Source organism: Aethalodelphis obliquidens, unplaced genomic scaffold (genome assembly GCF_003676395.1).
Source record: "Aethalodelphis obliquidens isolate GAN/ISIS:26980383/991018 unplaced genomic scaffold, ASM367639v1 scaffold27, whole genome shotgun sequence".
Lineage (NCBI taxonomy): Eukaryota > Metazoa > Chordata > Mammalia > Artiodactyla > Delphinidae > Aethalodelphis > Aethalodelphis obliquidens.
Genome location: NW_020837971.1, coordinates 16,274,659 through 16,295,591, shown reverse-complemented (window position 1 = coordinate 16,295,591; position 20,933 = coordinate 16,274,659). Strand labels below are relative to the sequence as shown.

General features: G+C 48.2%; 1 protein-coding gene across 2 annotated transcripts in view; it reads right to left on the bottom strand.

Moving 5' to 3' along the window:
- Positions 1–18,601, bottom strand: part of CCM2 (CCM2 scaffold protein) — a 59,449-nt gene extending 40,848 nt beyond the window's left edge. Inside the window, exons 1-3 of one of the 2 annotated variants that reach the window (XM_027124054.1) lie at positions 18,415–18,601; positions 15,873–15,936; positions 456–611 (exon numbers count right to left, since the gene is read on the bottom strand). In XM_027124054.1, the coding sequence (XP_026979855.1) occupies positions 456–554 (99 nt within the window). In that variant the 5' untranslated portion in view covers positions 555–611; positions 15,873–15,936; positions 18,415–18,601. Of the gene's footprint in view, positions 1–455; positions 612–15,872; positions 15,937–18,414 lie in introns of those variants that run through there. The other variant, XM_027124055.1, reaches the window with a different exon arrangement.
- Positions 18,602–20,933: the final 2,332 nt, after the last annotated feature.

Here is a 20,933-nt window from a genome sequence, read left to right as displayed (position 1 = left end):
GCTCTGGTGACACACACTGCGCCTGACCGTCCACGCAGCGGCCGAGGCCACTCCTGCCGGGCACACAGCGGCCACTCCTGCCGGGCACTCCTCCTCCCTCAGGCATCACGGGTGAAATTCCAGGCACGAGTCTGCACTGTGAATGTGCTCTTTCTTGACCTCTTCCCTAAATCATTTTCCAACTCAGATCTTGGGTCCTAACTGACTACAAATCTACATGAACGTCACTCTTCCTCAGCAGACCTGACATCCACAGTCTCTTCCTCCTTAAGTGAAGATGGACGCACCCAACAACCTACAAACAGCTCACCTTGCTCACTTCGCTGGCCACTGGGGCTGCCAGTTCTCAGACCCGGAAGCCAGCAGGAACCCTCCACCCCACCTTCCCAAAGTAAAGGCCACAAGACCCAAACAATCATTCTAGACGGCTCTTTCCACGCTGGGTTTGCACCTACCTCGTTCTCCATGGAACACCCCGCTGGAAAGTCTGTGTGAGGAGGAATTTCTCTGGAGGAATTCTGGTTCCTCCCCCTCTGCCGATAGTTACTGTGCATTCTCCTCTGTTCACTTCTGAGCTTGTTGAAAAATATGGTCAGATGTTAGCCCTCCCTCTGAAAAAAACATGTGAATGAACAGGAAGACCAGAAACCACAGCTTCCTTCTGCAAACCCCACTGAAGCTGTTTACAGTTTTTTAAAAAAGTTTGAGGCAGGCAACACCCTAAAACTGCTGGCAAAATCCAAACAGGCTGCATGCACGAAAAGACATAAAGTAAACCCACACATCTTCATACTAAACCAGCACGTCTTCTACCTAAACCTCCATATCTCCTTACTGAACCAGCCCATCTTCTAATTAAGCTTGCACATCTCCTTACTGAACCAGCACATCTTCTAACTAAACCAGCACACCTCTTTACTGAACCAGCACATCTTCTAATTAAACCAACACGTCTTCTTACTAAACCAGCCCATCTTCTTACCAAGTCAGCAGACCTTCTTAGCAAACCAGCCCATCTTCTTATTGAACCAGCCCATCTTCTAATTAAATCAGCACATCTTCTTACTAAACCAGCCCATATTCTTACTAAGCCAGCCCATCTTCTTACTAAACCAGCCCACCTTCTTACCAAATCAGCAGATCTTCTTACTAAACCAGCCCATCTTCTTACTAAACCAGTGCATCTTCTTACCAAACCAGCCCATCTTCTTACTAAACCAATGCATCTTCTTACTAAACCAGTGCACAGACTTATTAAACCAGTGCATTTTCTTACTAAACCAGCGCATCTTCTTACTAAACCAGTGCACAGACTTATTAAACCAGTGCATCTCCTTACTAAACCAGCCCATCTTCTTACTAAACCAGTGCATCTTCTTACTAAACCAGCCCATCCTCTTACTAAACCAGTGCATCTTCCTTACTACCTCTAGCACACAGAGCCCACGGGTGGCCTCCCTACATTTCTAGCCAATACCGTGTAGTCAGTTGAAGGACATTATTTTGCAAGTCCGACCATTCTGCAAATCCAAACGACAAAGTTAAAAAGAGTAAGCAAGGAAGCTGAGAGCACTGCTGGGGCTCCCCCTCCTGACGTGCGTTGTCACCTATGTGGTGGGACCCGCCGACCTGGCTGTTTCTGGCCGGCTGTTGCCTGCTTCAGGGCACTGTAGTCCAGGGGGCCTGTGCAGAGCACACCTTCTCCATGACCGTCAGCCTACAAAAGCCTCTACCTGCCTCCAGGACTCTTGCGTTTGAGATGCAACTTTGAAACTAAAGAGTATGTCCTTGAGCAAGCTCACTTTAACTCCTTCAGGGTCCAATCTGATCCTGAAAAGGAGAAGCTGGGTTTGTTGATGCTGAAGACCCTTACACTCTCTAGATGTTCCAGCAGGGCTGCAAATAGGAGAGGCTACTTAATTAACTGTTCTGGTTAATTAGAGTGATGATTTAGAGTGACCATATTCACAGCTCAAAACATGACAGATATAATACAATTTTACTGACATTAGATTTATTAATATTAGATTAAAATTAGATTTGATCAAAGTGCTAATTTTCAACAGTTTTCTGCCCATAAAAATGGCTATTTCATATGGTTCAATTTAAACTGTAACAAAGTTTAGTATTTCCTGATTCTGAAAAGACTGGTTCAGAACAATAATTTCATGCCTCAGTTACCACTACACATGCCGCAGATGTAGAAAGCACAGTAAACCGGGTAAGGAGTACTGCACTACATTTGTTTGAATAAACATCTGGTATTGACTGGACTATCCCTTTACCTCTTTAGACACACAGGGCACCATGGGTACTGTCTGGACTCCGCTTTCTCCTTCTTTCTAAAAGCTGCCCCTGCAGAGCAGAATCAGGTAGCCCTGAGGGAAAGGGAACCAGGCGTGAGATTCAGAGACCTCAGGAGGTGGAGCAGCCCCCAGGACGTAACTTGGTGACTGTGGGGCCTGAGTCCACTGCCTTCTCCCCACGAGGTCCCCCTGCATGCGACACACAGCCCACCCTTCCAAAGTCCCAGAGCTGCCCCTCCCGGGGAAACACAGGAAACTAAAGGAAGCCCATCAGCTGCACGTACAAGCCAACCTGTCCTGCTTTCACAGATACAGTGATCACCAGGGTCAGCATGGAAGAGAAAGGGCAGGGAGCACAGGGGGCAAAGGACAGACTGGATGGGGGCTTAAATTCTAGGGGGTTTAGAGGCATTTGAGGAGAACAGCATCCATAGACACAGCCGAGAGAGAGACAGAGACAGACACAGCAAACAAGAAAGGTATCTTAGAAATTACATACACGATCGCTGAATAATAAAACGGGTGTAACTGAAAGCCCAATTAGTGACCCGGAATATGGTGGCACTGTTACAAATGAACGTTCCAATCATCTTGATGATCGACAGCACTAACTCTGAACCCCAATTAAGCAAAACGTTAGCCCCCCCCAAAAGAATTCCATTCCTATTAGGATTGAGTCACAAAAAAACTGTACTCAGTGATTATCATACTTTGAATTTCACCAATGAAAATGTGGAAATTTGTTTTCTCTCTTCTGATGTGATACCTACTTAAAACCCTCAATGTTACCTCTTGGCCCATAAAGCCTAAAACATTTACTATCTGGTTCTTTACATGAAAAGCTTGCCAACTCTATCCTAGAACATAAAGCGAAAGATGAAAACTAAGAAAATATGGGGACTTCCCTGGTGGTGCAGTGGTTAAGAATCCGCCTGCCAATGTAGGGGACACGGGTTCCAGCCCTGATCTGGGAAGATCCCACATGCCGCGGAGCAACTAAGCCCGTGCGCCACGACTACTGAGCCTGCGCTCTAGAGCCCGCGAGCCACAACTACTGAGCTCACGTGCCACAACTACTGAAGCCCACCGCCTAGAGCCCGTGCTCTGCAACAAGAGAAGCCACCGCAACAAGAAGCCCGTGCACCGCAACGAAAAGTAGCCCCTGCTTGCCACAACTAGACAAAGCCCACGTGCAGCAACAAAGACCCCATGCAGCCCAAAATAAATAAATTTATTAAAAAATTTAAAAATAATAATAAAAATTAAAAAACAGCCACAGTAGCATTATTTTGCTTTAAAACTTGACAGGAATTTTTTTAAATCTTCAACTATCCAATTGGTGTTCAAATTTTTCACCAACAGACTCACATTTTTTTTTTAATAGTTTGTTCAAATCAAGATGCGAATCAGGTCCATCGATAGACTGCCCTGAGCCGACACAATTCTTAAGTCTCTTGATGCATTTGTTAAATAGCCAGGGCAGGTCGTCCTGTAGAATATCCCACTTTCTGGCTCCTGCAGGCTGTATCTCTGTCAGAACTTTGAAGATGCTTCTCAGCCCCTGTATTTCTTGTAGACCGGTGGTTGGATCATGAGGCTTTATTTCACTCAAGTGCGATGTTTTTTCAAGAACGCTTCCATCAGGGGGCACGTAATATTGGGCAGTGACCTGCCACTGATGGCTATGGCCTGGCCCCTTTGTCTCATAGTTGGATATTTTTCAACAGTCTGGTTCCACAATCCCTTCATCATTTATTAGTGGAAACATTTACATAAAGAGACCTTTTCCCTCCTCGACTACTTGGTCACCCTGAGGTACAGATCCTTCAGAAAAGTCAAGTTAAATGCATCATCCTTTCTCTTCAGCAATGCTGCTTCCTTGGAATCGCTGGAGCTAAACAATCCATTAGTCATCATCTTAGGAACGATCCAATTGTCCCGCCCCGGCCAGCGGCGGCCTCTTCAAAGTGGACCCTGGCAGCTGCTGAGGGCTCCTCAGACCTAGAAGTGGCCACTGCTGCTTCTAGAGGAAAGTGCTGTTTCAGGCCCACTACCACTCACCGAGGGTGTTCACTGCGCCTGGGACTTGGCACCAGAGAGAGTGAGGAAATAAGCACCTTGTGTTTAAGAGAAAAACCTCATGAATTCACAGTATTTCCAACCGAAAGTAGGATTACAGGGTTATTGATCACATTCTTTGGTATTATCTGCACCCACCCACTCCCCCTATGGTGAAAGCCAGTGTGTAATGTTGTTAATGTAACTATAGTTCCACTTTATCCTAAAACATATGGAACAGTGGCAATAATACCAGTATTATTACGAATAAAATGATTACTGAAAACAATTCGCTGAAAGTTTTTTCGTTGCTTTTCTTGTCCTTGGTGTATGTCCCACTGTCGGCCTGCTGTCGAATTTCTATGATTTAATTACTTGAAATAACTCTTTTCTGTGGGGTTATGTCTTTTGTTTGTTTTTGCCATTTTTTACTAATACTTTGCTTTTGATTTTTTTAAGTAATTTTTTTTTTAATGTTTGGATTCAATTGTAATCCTTTAAGTCGTTACATGGTCCAAACTCACAAGGCCCATGCTGAGAGGTCAGCCCCTCCCCTCCAGATAATCATCGAAGATAGGGCTCCACGCTGCACCCTCCCACCCCGGCCCGCTGTGAGGCTGCAGCATGGTTTAGCGAGCCTGCACCCCAGGGGTGGAATGAGGCCAAAATGAACAGCCTGGTGCGCAAACTGCCTCGTGTTTTTGCCCATGTTTCCTTGGGGGAGGTTTCCGAAGTGGGATGCTGGGTCAGTCGCGGCCCCAGAGTTCAGCCAGACATAGCCCCTTATGCCCTGTCAGGAGCTATGCTGGCCGGTTCCTCATGCCTGACCAAGCAGGGATGTCTGCTGGCCTGAAAGGTGAGAACAGGTAGCTCAGTGTGCTCTTAATTTGCATTTCTCTTATTATGCAAGAGTCTGAGTTGCCTTTTCACACATTTAAAAGCCATTTGAGTTTCTTTTTCAGTGAACTGTCTGTTCCCATCTCTTGACTTGTTTTTTCCTCTCAGGTCCTCAGCCTTTGTTGTCTCTATTTTTAGAAGCACCTTAGATGTGGGATATTTGCTTTTTGTTTTATAAGTTGTAAATATTTTTTCTCGATTTGCTGTCTTTTTACTTTGCTTATGTTTATGTTATCAGATCTGGTCTTTCCCCTCCTTGCTCTGAATTTTGAATAATAGTTAAGAAAACTTTCCTCGGGAATTCCCTGGCGGTCCAGTGGTTAAAACTCCACGCTTTCACTGCTGAGGGCCCAGGTTTGATCCCCAGTCAGGAAACTAAGATCCCACGAGCCACGCGATACGGCCAAAAAAAAGTTTCCTCATCTCCCAGATCATTGAAGAATTCACCCATATTTTTGCCTAGTACCTCTATGGCTTAATTATTTTTGCTTTCATTTAAATCTCTGAACCACCTGTTGTTCACCCTTGTGTACACTAGGAAGGATGAATCTGATTTCATCCTTTTCCACACGTTTGTCCAGTTACCCCAATATCACCCATTACTCAGTTGTCCCCACTGCTATGAAACACCATTTTACTGGGCACTCAAGTTTCCCCATGGAGGGGGGTCTGTTTCTGTATTTTCTCCTCTGTTCCTGCAGCTTATCCCAGGACAACCCCACAGCTTCAATCGGGGGCGAGACAGCACAACCCAATCTGGGGTTGTTCCCTCATTTTTCTTTTTCAGAGATTGTCCTTGCTTGTGCGTAACAAAAAATGAGCTTTAAGTCAAGTGGTCTCATTCCATTAACAAGCACCATGGTATTGTTATTGGGATCATGTTAAAAATTAATTCACGGAGAGTAGACACAGTCACGATGCCACTATCCCACCCGAACACAGGTGTCTTCCACTTCTTCAAGTCCATGTTTGTGTGTTTCAGGAGATTTTCTTATAGAGATTTTGGATGTTTCTGTTCATTTTAACCCTAAAGTATGTACTTGTAATCGTAAACAGATCTTCTATTATACGCTGGCGTTCCAACAGGACGAAGGGAAAAGCCAAGCTGGCTGGAGGGGCTGTAGAGCAACAGGACGGGAGGAGACAGCAATGGATACAAGAGCCCAGCCTGGGGTGCGGGAACTGGGGGGCTGGGGTACGTGGGGAAGAGGGAGAGGACCCCCAGGCCCCACATATTCCTGTGTTGTTGACTTGAACACTGACTGTGGTTTCTGCATTTGAGCTGCACTAGCTGTTTTCATTGGCCCGTGTAACTGGGAGAGAAGCTACGAGGCACTGATGGGAGGGCCTGGAGGCTGGTGTAGGTGACCCTGCATGGCAAGCCTTGACAAATGCACAGCAAGAGCTGCTGGCACCCCTAAAGGGGCCAAGACGCACTACTGAACCCATGTCTGGGCCCGAGGTTCCACCCAGTCAGCGTAATAGAAGCCACTGGTGCACGGAGCCCTCAAACAGCAGGGCCGCTGTCCCCATGCCACCTGGCATGGCAACCGGGCCTGAATGTGTTGCTGCCACTGATGGCTCCCGATGTGCCACCTCAGACACCACCAGTGCCCTCTGAAAGAACGCTGTGCCCTCTGGCAAGAAAACAAGTCAGTCTGCCTACACCTGGCAAAGTGAACAGCTGACCTTTACTGCCTGAACTCTCCATCGGCTGCCCGGCTGGCACGTGCCGAGTGACGGTGGGACTTCATTCTTGTGGGAGTCATAGCAGACTGATGGCTCCCAGAGAGAACCACCTGCGAGGGTTACGTGCCACCTGCCCACCTCTGTCTAAAGGGGCAGGTCATGAGGAGAGCAAAGTCCAAGGCCTGGCTTCCCCGGGTCACCTGTGGGCCATCTGGACAGCATCACGGACAGCATGTCACACTCTGACCCCACAGCCACTAACAGAGAGGATGCCAATCCCTGATGGCCCCTTGGGATACAGAAGGCGCTTCTCCCGTAAGGACAGGAGCACCCGAGGTGGGAATGGGATGAGGGGGAGGAACGCTCACCGAAGGCAAAACGATGACAGCTCGACCACAATTCGAACAAGTTCTCTCCCAACTGCATTCTCATAAGGTGAGACCCGCCCCAGAAACGCCCAACAGAAAGAACAGCTCCACTTAAAGGTAAAACCCATGCACTTCCATAAACAGGAGGCTGCACGTGGTCTGGCCCCAGAGGAAGCAAGGTCCACTACCTTACCCACACTGCTGACTCAGGTAGAGCCTCGCCCACCAGACCGGACCCAGGTCACGGATGGTAAAGCTTGCCTCACTTCTGAGGTGCATGACCCATGGAAGGCTGCAGCTGCCTGCATGACCGATCATGAGTGTCCCACAGTCCAACGCACTGGACACACTGACCAAGGGCCAAACATCCAGGTTCCCTGCTGCAGGACAGATGTGACAACCTATCCACGTGTCGAATCTTCATGGAGCCCGTGTGAGCACCCACAAAGGAAGCGCTGCCATGGGCAAAGTCAACGAGCATCTCTACTAGAGCCTGACCCCCTGGTGATGGGCGACCAGAAGAGACTAGTGCAGCCAAGAGGACGGCCTTTGGAAACCTGTCCGCATCCCTGGTGAGCACGTCATCAGGAATGTGATGGAAGCAACACAGGAGATGCGTACACGGACGCCGAGCACCTGCTGAGCGTAAGGGATGGGCAGTGCACATGCAACTCCGCCTCCATAGAGGCCACCACCTCAGTGCTAATTCTGCTAAGGAATTAGGGGGAATTCCTGGGCCAGTTTTGCAATTTTTCTTAAGTTTGAAATTATTTCAAAATAAAAAGATTCTTAAAAACACACATCTGGGCTTCTCTGGTGGCGCAGTGGTTGAGAGTCCGCCTGACAATGCAGGGGACACGGGTTCGTGCCCCGGTCCGGGAAGATCCCACATGCCGCGGAACAGCTGGGCCCGTGAGTCGTGGCCGCTGAGCCTGCGCATCCGGAGCCTGTGCTCCGCAACAGGAGAGGCCACAAGAGTGAGAGGCCCATGTACCGCAAAACAAAAACAAAAACAAAAAAACCACACATCAAAATAATAAACATTTTACAAGGGTACACAAACCAAAGGACCTGCATCAAACAGGTAAGGATGGTTGCCAATGAAGGAGGGGCATGAAAGAGGAGTGAGGACTGGGGAATCAAAGAAAATGGATAAGTGAATAAACAAAACCAACAGAAAGCACCAGGACTTCCCTGGTGGCGCAGTGGTTAAGAATTCGCCTGCCAATGCAGGGGACACGGGTTCGAGCCCTGGTCCGCGAAGATCCCACATGCCGCAGAGCAACTAAGCCTGTGCGCCACAACTACTGAGCCCACATGCCACAACTACTGAAGCCTGCATGCCTAGAGCCCATGCTCCGCGACAAGAGAAGCCACGACAATGAGAAGCCTGCGCACTGCAACGAAGAGTAGCCCCCACTCACCACAACTAGAGAAAGCCCCGCAGCAACAAAGACCCAATGCAGCCAAAAATTAATTAATTATTTTTTTAAAAAAACCAACTTTTAAGTGCACTTTGGAAAATAAAATCCAAAATTATTAGCAAATGCCATTTTCATCTACTAGCTTGGCAAATATTCAACAGCTTGGAAATATGCCATGTGGGCAAAGATATTAAAAAACAAGCACTCTCATCATAAATTGCTGTTAAGAATAAAAACTAGGAACTTCCCTAGTGGTCCAGTGTCTAAGACTCCTCCACACTCCCAATGCAGGGGGCCTGGAGATCCCGCATGCCACAACTAAGACCCCGAGTAGCCAAATAAACAAATATATATTTTTTTTAAATGGAAGAAGAAAAACTGGAACAATCACTATGGGGAACAATGTGTCAATATCTATAAAATTACAAATGTACGTATGCTTTCCTGATAATTGCATTTTCAGGAATTAATCCTATAAATACATTTACACACATGTGAAAGGTTGGTAGAAAGCTAATATCTGCATTTTTTTATTAGAGCAAAATGACAACCTAAAAGTCCATAAACAGGCTACTGTTTAAATGAATTATATTAATCCACAGGAGAAAATGCCATTCAGCTCTAAAAAAGAATAAAGAATCTACATACCCATAATGAAAGAGCTCCAGAAAATATTGTCAAGAAAAAATAACACCAAAGAGGTTCCTATTTGCAAAAGAGAGGAGTAGATTGTATCAGAATAAGTTTCTCACAAATCAGGGTTATGCACTCTAGGATCTAGAAGTGATAACACCCCAGTAGCAATAAGCACATCTACTGACCAGATCTTGGTTTCTAAATATCATTTCCACCGAGAGCAACCAGTGCTCCTTGGACAAATGTCAAGCTCAGGGCTGGACAAGAAAGTATCAGATGAACCTGGAGCATCTTGTGGCAAACGTAAGCAAGAACTCAGAGAGTACTGGGGGGCTTCCCTGGGCACAGCGGTTAAGAATCCGCCTGCCAGTGCAGGGGACACGGGTTCAAGACCTGGTCTGGGAAGATCCCACATGCTGCGGAGCAACTACGCCCATGCACCACAACTACTGAGCCTGCACTCTGGAGCCCGCGAGCCACAACTACTGAGCCCACGTGCCACAACTACTGAGCCTGCGCTCTAGAGCCCGCAAGCCACAACTACTGAGCCCACGTGCCACAACTACTGAGCCTGCGCTCTAGAGCCCACAAGCCACAACTACTGAGCCCACGTGCCACAACTACTGAGCCTGCGTTCTAGAGCCCGCGAGCCACAACTACTGAGCCCACGTGCCACAACTACTGAGCCTGCACTCTAGAGCCCACGAGCCACAACTACTGAGCCCACGTGCCACAACTACTGAGCCCATGTGCCACAACTACTGAGCCCGCGCTCTAGAGCCCGTGAGCCACAACTACTGAAGCCCGCGAGCCTAGAGCCCGTGCTCCGCAACAAGAGAAGCCACTGCAGTGAGAAGCCCGCACACCGGAACGAAGAGCAGCCCCCACTCAACGCAACTAGAGAAAGCCCGCGCGCAGCAACAAAGACCCAACGCAGCCAAAAATAAATTTAAAAAATAAATAAATTTATCAAAAAATAAATACATGAAGCCAAAATGAACTGAACTACAGGGAGAAACAAGCAAACCTAAAACAATAACTGGAGACTTTAACACCCCCCTTCTCAATAACTGACAGAATTAGCATACAAAAATTCAGTAGGAAACAGTTTGGCAGTGTTTTACAAAGTTAAATATATAGTTCCTATATAACTGGGCAATTCCATTAGTAGTTATTGTCCAAAAGAAATGATAACATATGTCCACACAATGGGTCATTCACAGATGTTCACAGCAGCTTTTCATTATAATACAAAACTAAAAAGAACCCTAATGTCCGACAAAAGGTGATGGAGAAACAAACTGTGGTATACACATACCACAGACTACCACTCAGCAATAACATACACACAACATTGTGGATGAATCTCAAAAACATTATGCTGAGTAGAGGTTCTTGCACACAAGTATATTGTATGAATCCATTTGTATCAAGTTCTAGAGCAGATAAAACTAATTCAGACAATACTAATGTATATTGGAAATTAATCCAAACAGCAATAATCTATAGTGGAAATACAGAACAATGGTTGCCTGGGAAAGGGACTTCCTAAGAGGTAGGAAGGGAACTTTCTGATCGAGGATTATGGTCTATTTCTCGGCAGGGGTTTGGGTTACACAGGTGTATGCTTTTGCCAAAATTTAGCTAATGTACATTTAAGATGTGTCCATTTCACCATAAATTTTACAGAGAAAGAAAACTGTAAACAAATACTGAACTCTAGTTAATGATACGCATGCTGAAGTGTTTAGATCAAAGTGAACTGATGTCTGCAATTTACTTTGAAATGCATCAGAAAAATAAAATGGGTCGATGGACAGGTAGAAGGATGAAGAGATGGGCAGACATGAGATAAAACAAATATACCAAATGTTAATGGTAGAATCTAGGCAGTGGGTATATGGGTATTTGCCATAAAATTCTTCCAACTTTGGTGTATTCAAAACTTTTCATAATAAAATGCTTGGGGCGTGGGGGGCGGAGGAAGCAGACTGTGGCTGTAGACTCCTCTCCCGAGAAGTGGCGCTGAAGATGCACATGTTTTATGTGGAGGCTTAGAACACAGCCTAAAATAGGTCTGACATTGGATGTACCTGCCTTCATCTACTATGCATATTTCAGAACATAAAATGTAAGAGCTATTTTAGAGCAACACCTCTACCGGCAGTAATAAAACACTTAAGACACAGTCAGACCCAAAACGTTTCCTGACATTGACAAGTAGGATAACATACCTGACACGTAGGTCTGTCCAAGGCCTTAAACTAGTAAAACTGTATCCCCACCATGTAAACGGCAAGGGGAAAATGGAATATTCTAAACCACACCTGACTGTAGAGTTAATGGTAACGACACACAGGAAGCATATTAGAGATCTGGGGAAAAAACTGCACGTCATTTCAAACTATAGAATGAATAATAAAGATTCAAATAAATAAAAGTTTCTTCTTCTCAGAGTCACAAGTAACAACACAGGTGAGCCAGCATCTCCCACACCAGGTAACACAACAGGGTCAGACTGACCATTTTTCTCACTTTCCGAATTCAACTATTCTTTCCGCCTCCTGGGTTACAAGATACACACTGCAGTTCGCCATCCTAAGCCTTGAACAAAAGCCCAAATTCCAACTTCCTACCGCACTCATTAAAGAGGATTTCTTTTCATGGCACTGAACACATCTAATGCCTGTGATCAAATGCCCTGATTCTTAACGCAATCCAGCAGAAAACTGCTACTGTTCAGGCACACTTCGGAGGAAAACCTGTAACATTTTTGGCACCAGCACACAGCTAAGAAGAAATGTCCTTTTTATTTCTACTAAATCGACAAATCCAAATCTAAACTCTGTCGCAATTGCATAACCATTAATACTGAGTGTCACATTTGAAGAACGGCCACTGGCCTTGGACCGAGGGATAAGAAAGAGCAAACGGAGCAGTGAAAGTGCCCACAAAGAACACGGGGCAGGACAATGGCACGGAGGCTGGGCAAATGTGGCTCAGCCCAATCCCCTGCTACAGACCCTAGGTCACACGACCACAGCGAGTGTGCGGTTTGCGGCCCACACAGAGCACATGCAGGTGGTCCCGCCACTCTGAGTAGCTCGTCCACATCTAAGGCGACAGTGGAGACCAGGTCCTCAGAACCTCCAGGCTAGAATGAGACCAGGTCCCACCAAACCAGTCCTAGCAGAGGACTGACTGCACTAGACTCTTGTCACATCAGCATGATGTCTAGGGTATGCTTCAAAATAACCCACTTAGTCTGCCTGAACAAAGCACCACAGACCTGGCAGCTTCAACACAGTTATTTATTGTCTCGCAGTCCCGGAGGCTGGGTGTCCGAGACCAAGGGGTCGGCAGGGCTGGTTTCTCCCGAGGCCGCTTCCTCAGTTTGGAAACAGCCATCTTCTCCCTGATCTCCACAACATCCCTCTACTGGATGCACATCCCCGGTGTCTCTGTGTCCAAATTTCCTCTTCTTATAAGGACATCAGTCATATGGGATTAGGGCCCACCCTAGTGACCTCACTTACCCTTTTCTTAAAAAAATTTATTTATTTATTTATTTTTGGCTGTGTTGGGTCTTCGTTGCTGCACGCAGGCTTTCTCTAGTTGCAGCGAGCGGGGGGCTACTCTTTGTTGCAGTGCACAGGCTTCTCATTGCAGTGGCTTCTCTTGTCGCGGAGCACGGGCTCTAGGCGCACGGGCTTCAGTAGCTGTGACACGCGGGCTCAGCAGCTGTGGCATGCTGGCTCAGTAGTTGTGGCTCGCAGGCTCAGTAGCTGTGGCGCACGGGCTTAGTTGCTCCACGGCATGTGGGATCTTCCCAGGCCAGGGCTCGAACCCGTGTCCCTTGCACTGGCAGGCGGATTTTTAACCACTGCGCCACCAGGGAAGCCCAACCTCACTTATCCTTAATCACCTCTTTAAACGCCCTATCTCCAAATGCAGACGCATTCTGAGGTGCTGGGGAGGTCAGGGCTTCAACAATATGAGTTGGGGGCGCAGGGCATAGTTTAGGCCATAACACCTGGGGAGCAGGAGCGGATGAGTAAATAGTGTACCTGAAACAACCTGTTCATGCATTGATGATATCTGACATTGTGGCATTTGAATCTGCATTAGAAGATTTTCTCTACACTTGTACTTGATGTCTTCATAACAAAAAGGTTTCCTTATTCACTCTTATCAAACCACACTTCCTAATATCCATCCTCATCTGTCCTCTGAGCTCCGCTTCAAGCTCTGTGGCCACAGACCTCACCTGTCTCCCCAGCATCTGGCGCACAGTGACAATGAACATTTCTTAAAGCAATGAATGAAAACCTCCAATGGCTTCAGCTGCACCCGGGACCAAAACCAACCCTACACACAAACACCCTGGGCTCCAAGCCCTCCCAGCACTTCAGGGCCTCAGTCCCCACCTTGCCTGCTTCTGTACATCACATGCATGGTCTCCCGGGTGGAATTAGCTGATGCCTGCCTGTCTCTCCTGATATGAGGGCACTGGCCCTCTCTCATTCTCTAACATGGTGTGAGCAGCTTACTCTCCAAATAAAATGAGAGGGCCTCAGCCCTTCTCACTGTACTGAGCATGTAATAGGCACCCAAATAAATAAATAGGATGATTTCACACCAATCAGCTAAATCTACAGTACTTAACTGCATCACACCACAGAGTGGTGATGAGGATGGAGCAGGTGGGTTATTATTGCTGACAGAAATGAAGAAATAAAAGACTAACAGTAACTGCAGTGACCAAACTTACTGGGTACAGAAGGCACTTGTCCTTGACCTCATAGGGTAGAACACTGACAGCCCTTCCCATTCCAGAGCAGCCCCCTATTGCAGTACTATTGGTCATAAAAATGTCTTCCTCTCAAACGATGCTCAGAGCAGAAACAGAAAAGTACTAGAAGATTCTGATGTGCTTTCTGAACCTAAATTATCATGATCAGTGGGTTATCAATCTGACTGAAGAAGACCAGGGAATTTACAGTTCCTAATGCAGAAAATTAATAAATACATGATACTATGTAAACGGTAATTCTCCAAACCAGAAGAGGAATGAGCCCCATGTTTGCCAGTTATTCTGGACTCATCTACTGACGGCCTGACGTCTGGTCTCCACCAGATACCTCCTGCAGTGGTCTTCCGGCCTCCTCACCCCAGGGTGCAACACTGCCATCGAAGAATCACTGTGACAACTATCCGAGAGGAAATAAAAAAAGGTAGAGAGGCCCAAATTCACTTTGTTAACCCATATTATGGCTGTGACACCTACAGAATCAATACAGTTATAAAAGCAATTTAGTAGGTCATGACCAGCAGTTTAAAAAAAAAACCAAAAAACAAGAACAGAATAAAAAAAATCAGAGTGCCCTGCTTATAGTAATAGTTATTTCTTTAAACTTTCATTTCAGCTATACAAATACTTACACATATGCACACATACCTGTAGAGAAGGTATGGCTGCCTGAGGGCTGGTCTAGCTCAAACTCCCACTTCCTCACAGACACTAGCTAAGGGATGATTTGGCAAGTACGTGGGCTGATAACTGGGGATCCATAACCTAGAGGAATATTTTTCTCCCCACTTTTCTTATGGAAACTTCAAAAATTCACAAAAGTAAGCAGAATAACGAATAATGAATAACCACTGCCAAAACATTCAGCTGTCTCCCCTCTTTTTTTTCTAGTCTGAGTAAAGCAAATCTCCGAAATCATATTGTTTCACCTATAAGTACCCCAGTGTATATGTCTATCAGATCAGAACTTGACAAAACATTACAAATATTACACCCAACAAAATTAATAATAATGCCTCATTATCATTTACACCAAGTCCTACATTTCTAGGGTACTTTATAACCTTTGTTTTTTCATTTAAAGAATACAAATAAAACAGACCAACGTAAAACTATTTAACTTTGTTCAGGCTGAAATCATGGCTACCTGTGGTGCGACCTATGCCCCGACAGCAGCAGAAGCAGCAGAAACCGGGACCTGAACAAGGTTGAGGGCCAAGGGTGACTTCCCACAACTGTGTCTTCCCAAAGGCTGTGATCCGCATCTGAGTCAAGTGTTTTTATAAAAATGCACATAATCCAACTCAAGTGTACACCTAAGCTTCCTACAAAAAGGAATTACATCCTAACAGAAGAGTATCAAAATGCATGGAACTTGGGTCTGCTCTGCAAGGAGGAAGCCTCATTCTCCAAACCCCCAAGCAGGAATGGTGGCCTGAAAGGTACCAGTCACTCTGGGGACGTTCAGGCAGGACAGTGACCTCCATGGTCATTCCTACTCCCCAGGTCCCACGCCTCTGGCAGCTAGTGGACTTCTCTGTCCACACGTCCATACCCCAGACCTCCCCATCTTCTCATCAGCTCCTCCCAAACCCCATCACCCAGCACCTTCCACGGGACATTACTGGCTCCAGTCACCATCATCGTGTGTGCCAAGGTAGCCTGAGTAAGGACAGGGCTGTACCTGTGCACTTTATATGAAATCCACTCTGGTCTACTGGTTCTCTGGCAGCTCGATGAGTCCTGTCCTGAGGAAACAGGCCACGTTAGAACAAGCCTGAATAACTGCTTGACAGAACACCAAGACAAGCATCTGAAGACCTGAAGAGCCTATCAGTCCACATTTTTAAAGGCTTAAATCTGCACTTTTGGAGGAAGCTAACTTGGAAAGAGAATTTAAATGTCCAAATGGTACTTTCATAAAACTATTAAGTCATTACTCGCTGCTTCTGCTTGAATTTGTGTATAAGTTTTAAAATCGATAGCTCTAGTTAATTTACGATGAGAACCACTTAAGCATCAAATTGACTGAGTTGGAGGTGACCTCACATTGAATGGGGGAGCAGAGCAGGAAGGTTCTACTGGCTTGTGATTGGCTGAGAGCAAGAGGTAAAGTGTGCTAAGTCGTGGCCTGGATAGAAATCTATGCCCCAGAGCTCTCTGTCTAGCCTGCCTGTAGGAAAATGAGATACGGCAGTGGCAGAGTGAGTACACAGAAAACACAAACCTCCTGGCTTCGGCAACTGTGTAATAACTGCTTATCTCCTCTAATAGAGACAATGAAATGTATTAATCTTCTCTATGCCTGAATCTTTCCATTGCCCCCACTATAAAATTCTTGAGATTTACTGATTCTATTCCAAAAGCTCAGGAATGTCTTATCACTTCTCTGTCTCTCTCAATATGCTGAATGTTCAAATGTTTCTTCCAGAGCTGGTTGAAAGTTCTGGGAAAAATTCATTCTCATCCTTCCCCATCAGATAGGCTAGTACCCACATGAAGAGAATAACTCTCCTTGTCAGGCACCATTTGGACTGATTGTGGAAGATACCGTGTGGCCAGGATTGGTCCTCTGCTAGGACTGAGCCAGCTTATCTACAGAATGCTAGCAGCCATGAGCACTGGTGACAGGCCTTCTCCTATAAGGGCCCTGGCCCACCTGCCTACCTGTGACAGGAAAGGATGCAACTGACTACATTTCTTGTGAAGGCATCTACCAGCTTTGGTAGAAACACTAAATAAACTCAGCTTTCCCCCTTTTTGGTGGGCAGCATCCCTCTGTGGTCTAATGCTTGCAGGCTGAATCACTTTCTTGGGCTGTTTTCCAGACTTAAACCATCTTTGTAGGTAACTGCAACTGATACTGCACTTAAATTACACACGTGTATTAATAACCTAACAAAACAATGAATGAAGAAAGTGAGAGGAGAAGCACTGCACAATTCCCCGAAGACCACCTGGCTTCACTTCATTTCAAATACCTTTTTAAAATGGGACACCTTGTGATGAGTAATCGCCAACTGAAGGACACAGCTGGCTCTGAAGAGCAGAAGATCAGAGGATTTATCAAGGTCTGTTTTAAACTTGCACATAAAAGTGCACACACATTTATTAAAACGAAAATAACAGGTAAGACACTTAGATTATAAAGCCTGTATTTGAAAAAGATACATTTCATTGAAATCCGTTTTACATTTTAATGATAGCTTATCTCACATGGTTATTTGTCTCCTTAAAATGTTGAGTTTCTTTATCAATTACTCTAGCTTGTAATTAAAGCCACATTTTAAAAATTACAAAGACTAAGGAGCCTCTTGAACTGTGTCCTAAATCCAACTGCCAAATGTAACGTCACTGAAATCATTCAGCTGGTATTAGGTAGAGCAAAACTCAACCCGCGCCGGCCGGACCGGACCGTGAACGGGCTGTACCATGAAGAAGTTTTTGCTTTTACTTGGTACCCCAATACTGAAGTCAACTAAGCAGCAAATGTTTCTACATTAACCTTACACCCCATTTTCTCAAGATGCTAACCCTGGAAAACTTTCTGGCCCATAATGGGGTCCAGCTCCTCTGCAGCCCCTGGTCACTGACCCGCGGGCAAGGCCATGTGCAGAGCCTGGGTTTGGGGGAGAGTCACTGACCGGAAGGGGCGGAAAGGCGTGGCTCCTTCCTCCCCCGCGCGCCCGGCCGGCAAAGGACCACCTAACCCCATTGTCCAGGGGCTCGCCTCCTACTCATCGCGCGGAGACCGACTCCAGCGACCCTGTCCCGGGCCTGACCGTGCGCCGTCCACCCGGGGTCCCCGGCCTGCCCGCCACGCTCACCTCCAACAGTGTGCGCCCCCGGGCCTCCCCACGCCGAACTTCCAACCTGGGGCCTCCCCACGCCGGACTCCCACCTCGGAACTTCCCTTGCCGGGCCTCCCTACGCCGGACTCCCGCCCGGGACCTCTCCACGCTGGAGTCCCACCAGACTCCTGTCCCGCACCTCTCCACGCCTAGCCTCCCCACGCCGAACCTCCCAAATCAGAACTCCCCTCCACGGACATCCCCAAGCCAGACTTTCCCACGCCCCGCACTGGCAGACCGACGGGCGGCCCCGAGGGACCCTCCCGTGTTCCCCTCGCCCCCCGAACCCCAGCCCCTCCGCCTTCCGCCTGCCTCGGTCTGGGGTCCAGCCCGCCCCCCACCCGGCCTTCGGGAGGACGCGCCCCGCATGCTCACCTTCTTGCCCTTCTTGCCCTCTTCCTCCATGTCGCCGCGAGCGGCCCCCGCGGCCCGGCCCGCCCCGGGAGCCCCGCGCCGCCCGCTGCCGCTACATGCTCGCCCGGGCCCCGCGGCTGCTGCCGCTCCTGCGCCGCTTGCCTGGCCGCAGTCTCCGCCCGCGGCCGCCAGGGGCCGTCCGCGCCCTGCACCCCGCACCCCGCACCCCGCACTTCCGGGCCGAGGGCGCGGCCCCGCCCCCGCGAGCACGCCCCTCCCCGCGTGCGCACGCCCCTTCGGCCCACACGCCCCGCCCCCAACCCTTGTGAGCGGCCGAGAACGCGCCTGCCCTCCCCACCCCTTCAGGGCCGCGGGAGCGCGCCTATCGCGCCCCTATCCCGCCGCACTTCCTTCAGGGAGGGCCCGAGCGCGCCTGGCCCGCCTTCAGCCCACCCTCCCGGCCCCTCAGGGCCAAGGGAGCTGCTCCAGCTTTTCAATTCTGCCGCCATCTTTACGGCAGCCAACTTCCCAGCCTGCCTGGCGCTCAGGGAGAGGGAGCTCAGGCCAACAGGAAGCAGAGGACGGGGCCGGTGGGAGGGGTGGAACCTGTGGGGAAGGGGAGGACGGGAAGAGGGTGGGGTGTGGGGCTATAGGAGGGGGGCCTGTGGAAGGGGAAGGCGGGGCTGACAAAAGGGGCGGGGCCGCGGATGGGAGTGGCCGGCGAGAATAGAAGGGCGTGGCCTGCGGGAAACCGAAGGCGGGGCCTCCTGGAGGAGCCGGGCCTTGGGGAAGGGGCGTAAGACCCACTCCCTTTTCTTTTCTCGTTTTGCCTTCCATTCCTGCGGCCACAGTGAAGCTTTTTTCTAAGACTTCGTCTGTTCCAATGTCAGACTTCCTTAGGCAAACCCGTCAGGAAAGTTTAAATACAACAGCGAGCCCGTCCGGACCTTATCAGAATAAAAGGTGGAACCTTAACAGTCACTTATAAATAACTGCCACCTTTCACAGATGAGGTCCCAATGGGTTGGTTTGCCCAAAAGCACACTGCAAACTGAAGTCTGCAGCAGCAGTCCCACTATTTTGCCACTAGACTAAGCTGGCAGTAAGAACCTCGCAGCACAGCTAGAATGTAAACTGACACCAAACCAGTATTTGTCTCAATTGATTTTTTTTTTAAGAGTACTGTTTCCTGTGCCAGTGGTCAATATATTGTCTCTCAGCTCCACATTCACTCTCATTTCTCTTCGCGGCATGGAGCTGGGCCCTTTGAGCATTCCTGCTTTGCCAGGTGGCCCAGTGTGAAGCTTTGCCAGGAGAAACTGCTGGGAGGCAGTGCAGGAGGAAGGGGCTTTGCCACCTGGTTCCGGTGAGCTTTCTTGGCAGACACCTGCAGAAAGAGGCCTCTGAAGCGCCTACCTCCCTGCATCAAGGGTAGCTTCTCCAGCTCTGGGTTCTCCGAAGCACCTGGCTCTGAAGTGCGGGGCTGCCAGCAGTACCCAGTACCCAGCAGCTGGCAGATTCCTCCAGCACCCACGCTGGGAAGTTTTATATCCGAGTGGTCATCAAGACAACTCCATCAACAGTTTTCCCGAGGGTGGACTTCAGCCAGTTCTGCCAGCACTTCTCTGCCATTCGGTGAGCTGAAGCTATTCTCTCTCCAACAAAGTCTGGCCCTCAGCCCTGGGAGGAGGGGGAGGGGGTCTTCCCTAGACAGCCCTCAGAACAGTAGCTGCTCCTTATACCTACTGTTTGTTTTTATTTTATTTATTTATTTAGGCTACATCGGGCCTTCATTGCTGCACGTGGGCTTTCCCTAGTTGCGGTGCTTGGGCTTCTCATTGTGGTGGCTTCTCTTATTGTGGAACATGGGCTCTAGGCACACGGGCTTCAGTAGTTGTGGTGTGCGGGCTTAGTTGCTCCACGGCATGTGGGACCTCCCCAGACCAGGGATCGAACCCGTGTCCCCTGAATTGGTAGGCGGATTCTTAACCACTGCACCACCAGGGAAGTCCCGTCCTACATTTTAAATCAATTCTGACAATATCTACCTGGAGAGAGCAAAACATCTCAGGGCTCAGTCCCATAAGACTGCCCTGCCCCCCACTTCAGATGACAATTGAAAGTCCAGGTTGTTACCTGTGCTTCTGACCAGCTATAAATTGGAGGTTCCCAGGACCCCCTCCTTGGGTGCAATTAATATGCTAGAATGAATCACAGAACTCAGGAAAACACTTTACTGTTTACCAGTTTATTATAAAAGGATATGATAAAGATACAGATAAACATACAAATAAAAGAGATGCTTAAGGGTTTCCCTCGTGGCGCAGTGGTTGAGAGTCCGCCTGACGATGCAGGGCACGCGGGTTCGTGCCCCGGTCCGGGAAGATCCCACATGCCGCGGAGCGGCTGGGCCCGTGAGCCATGGCCGCTGGGCCTGCGCGTCCGGAGCCTGTGCTCCGCAAAGGGAGAGGCCACAACAGTGAGAGGCCCGCGTACCGCAAAAAAAAAAAAAAAAAAAAAAAGATGCTTAGGGTAAGGTA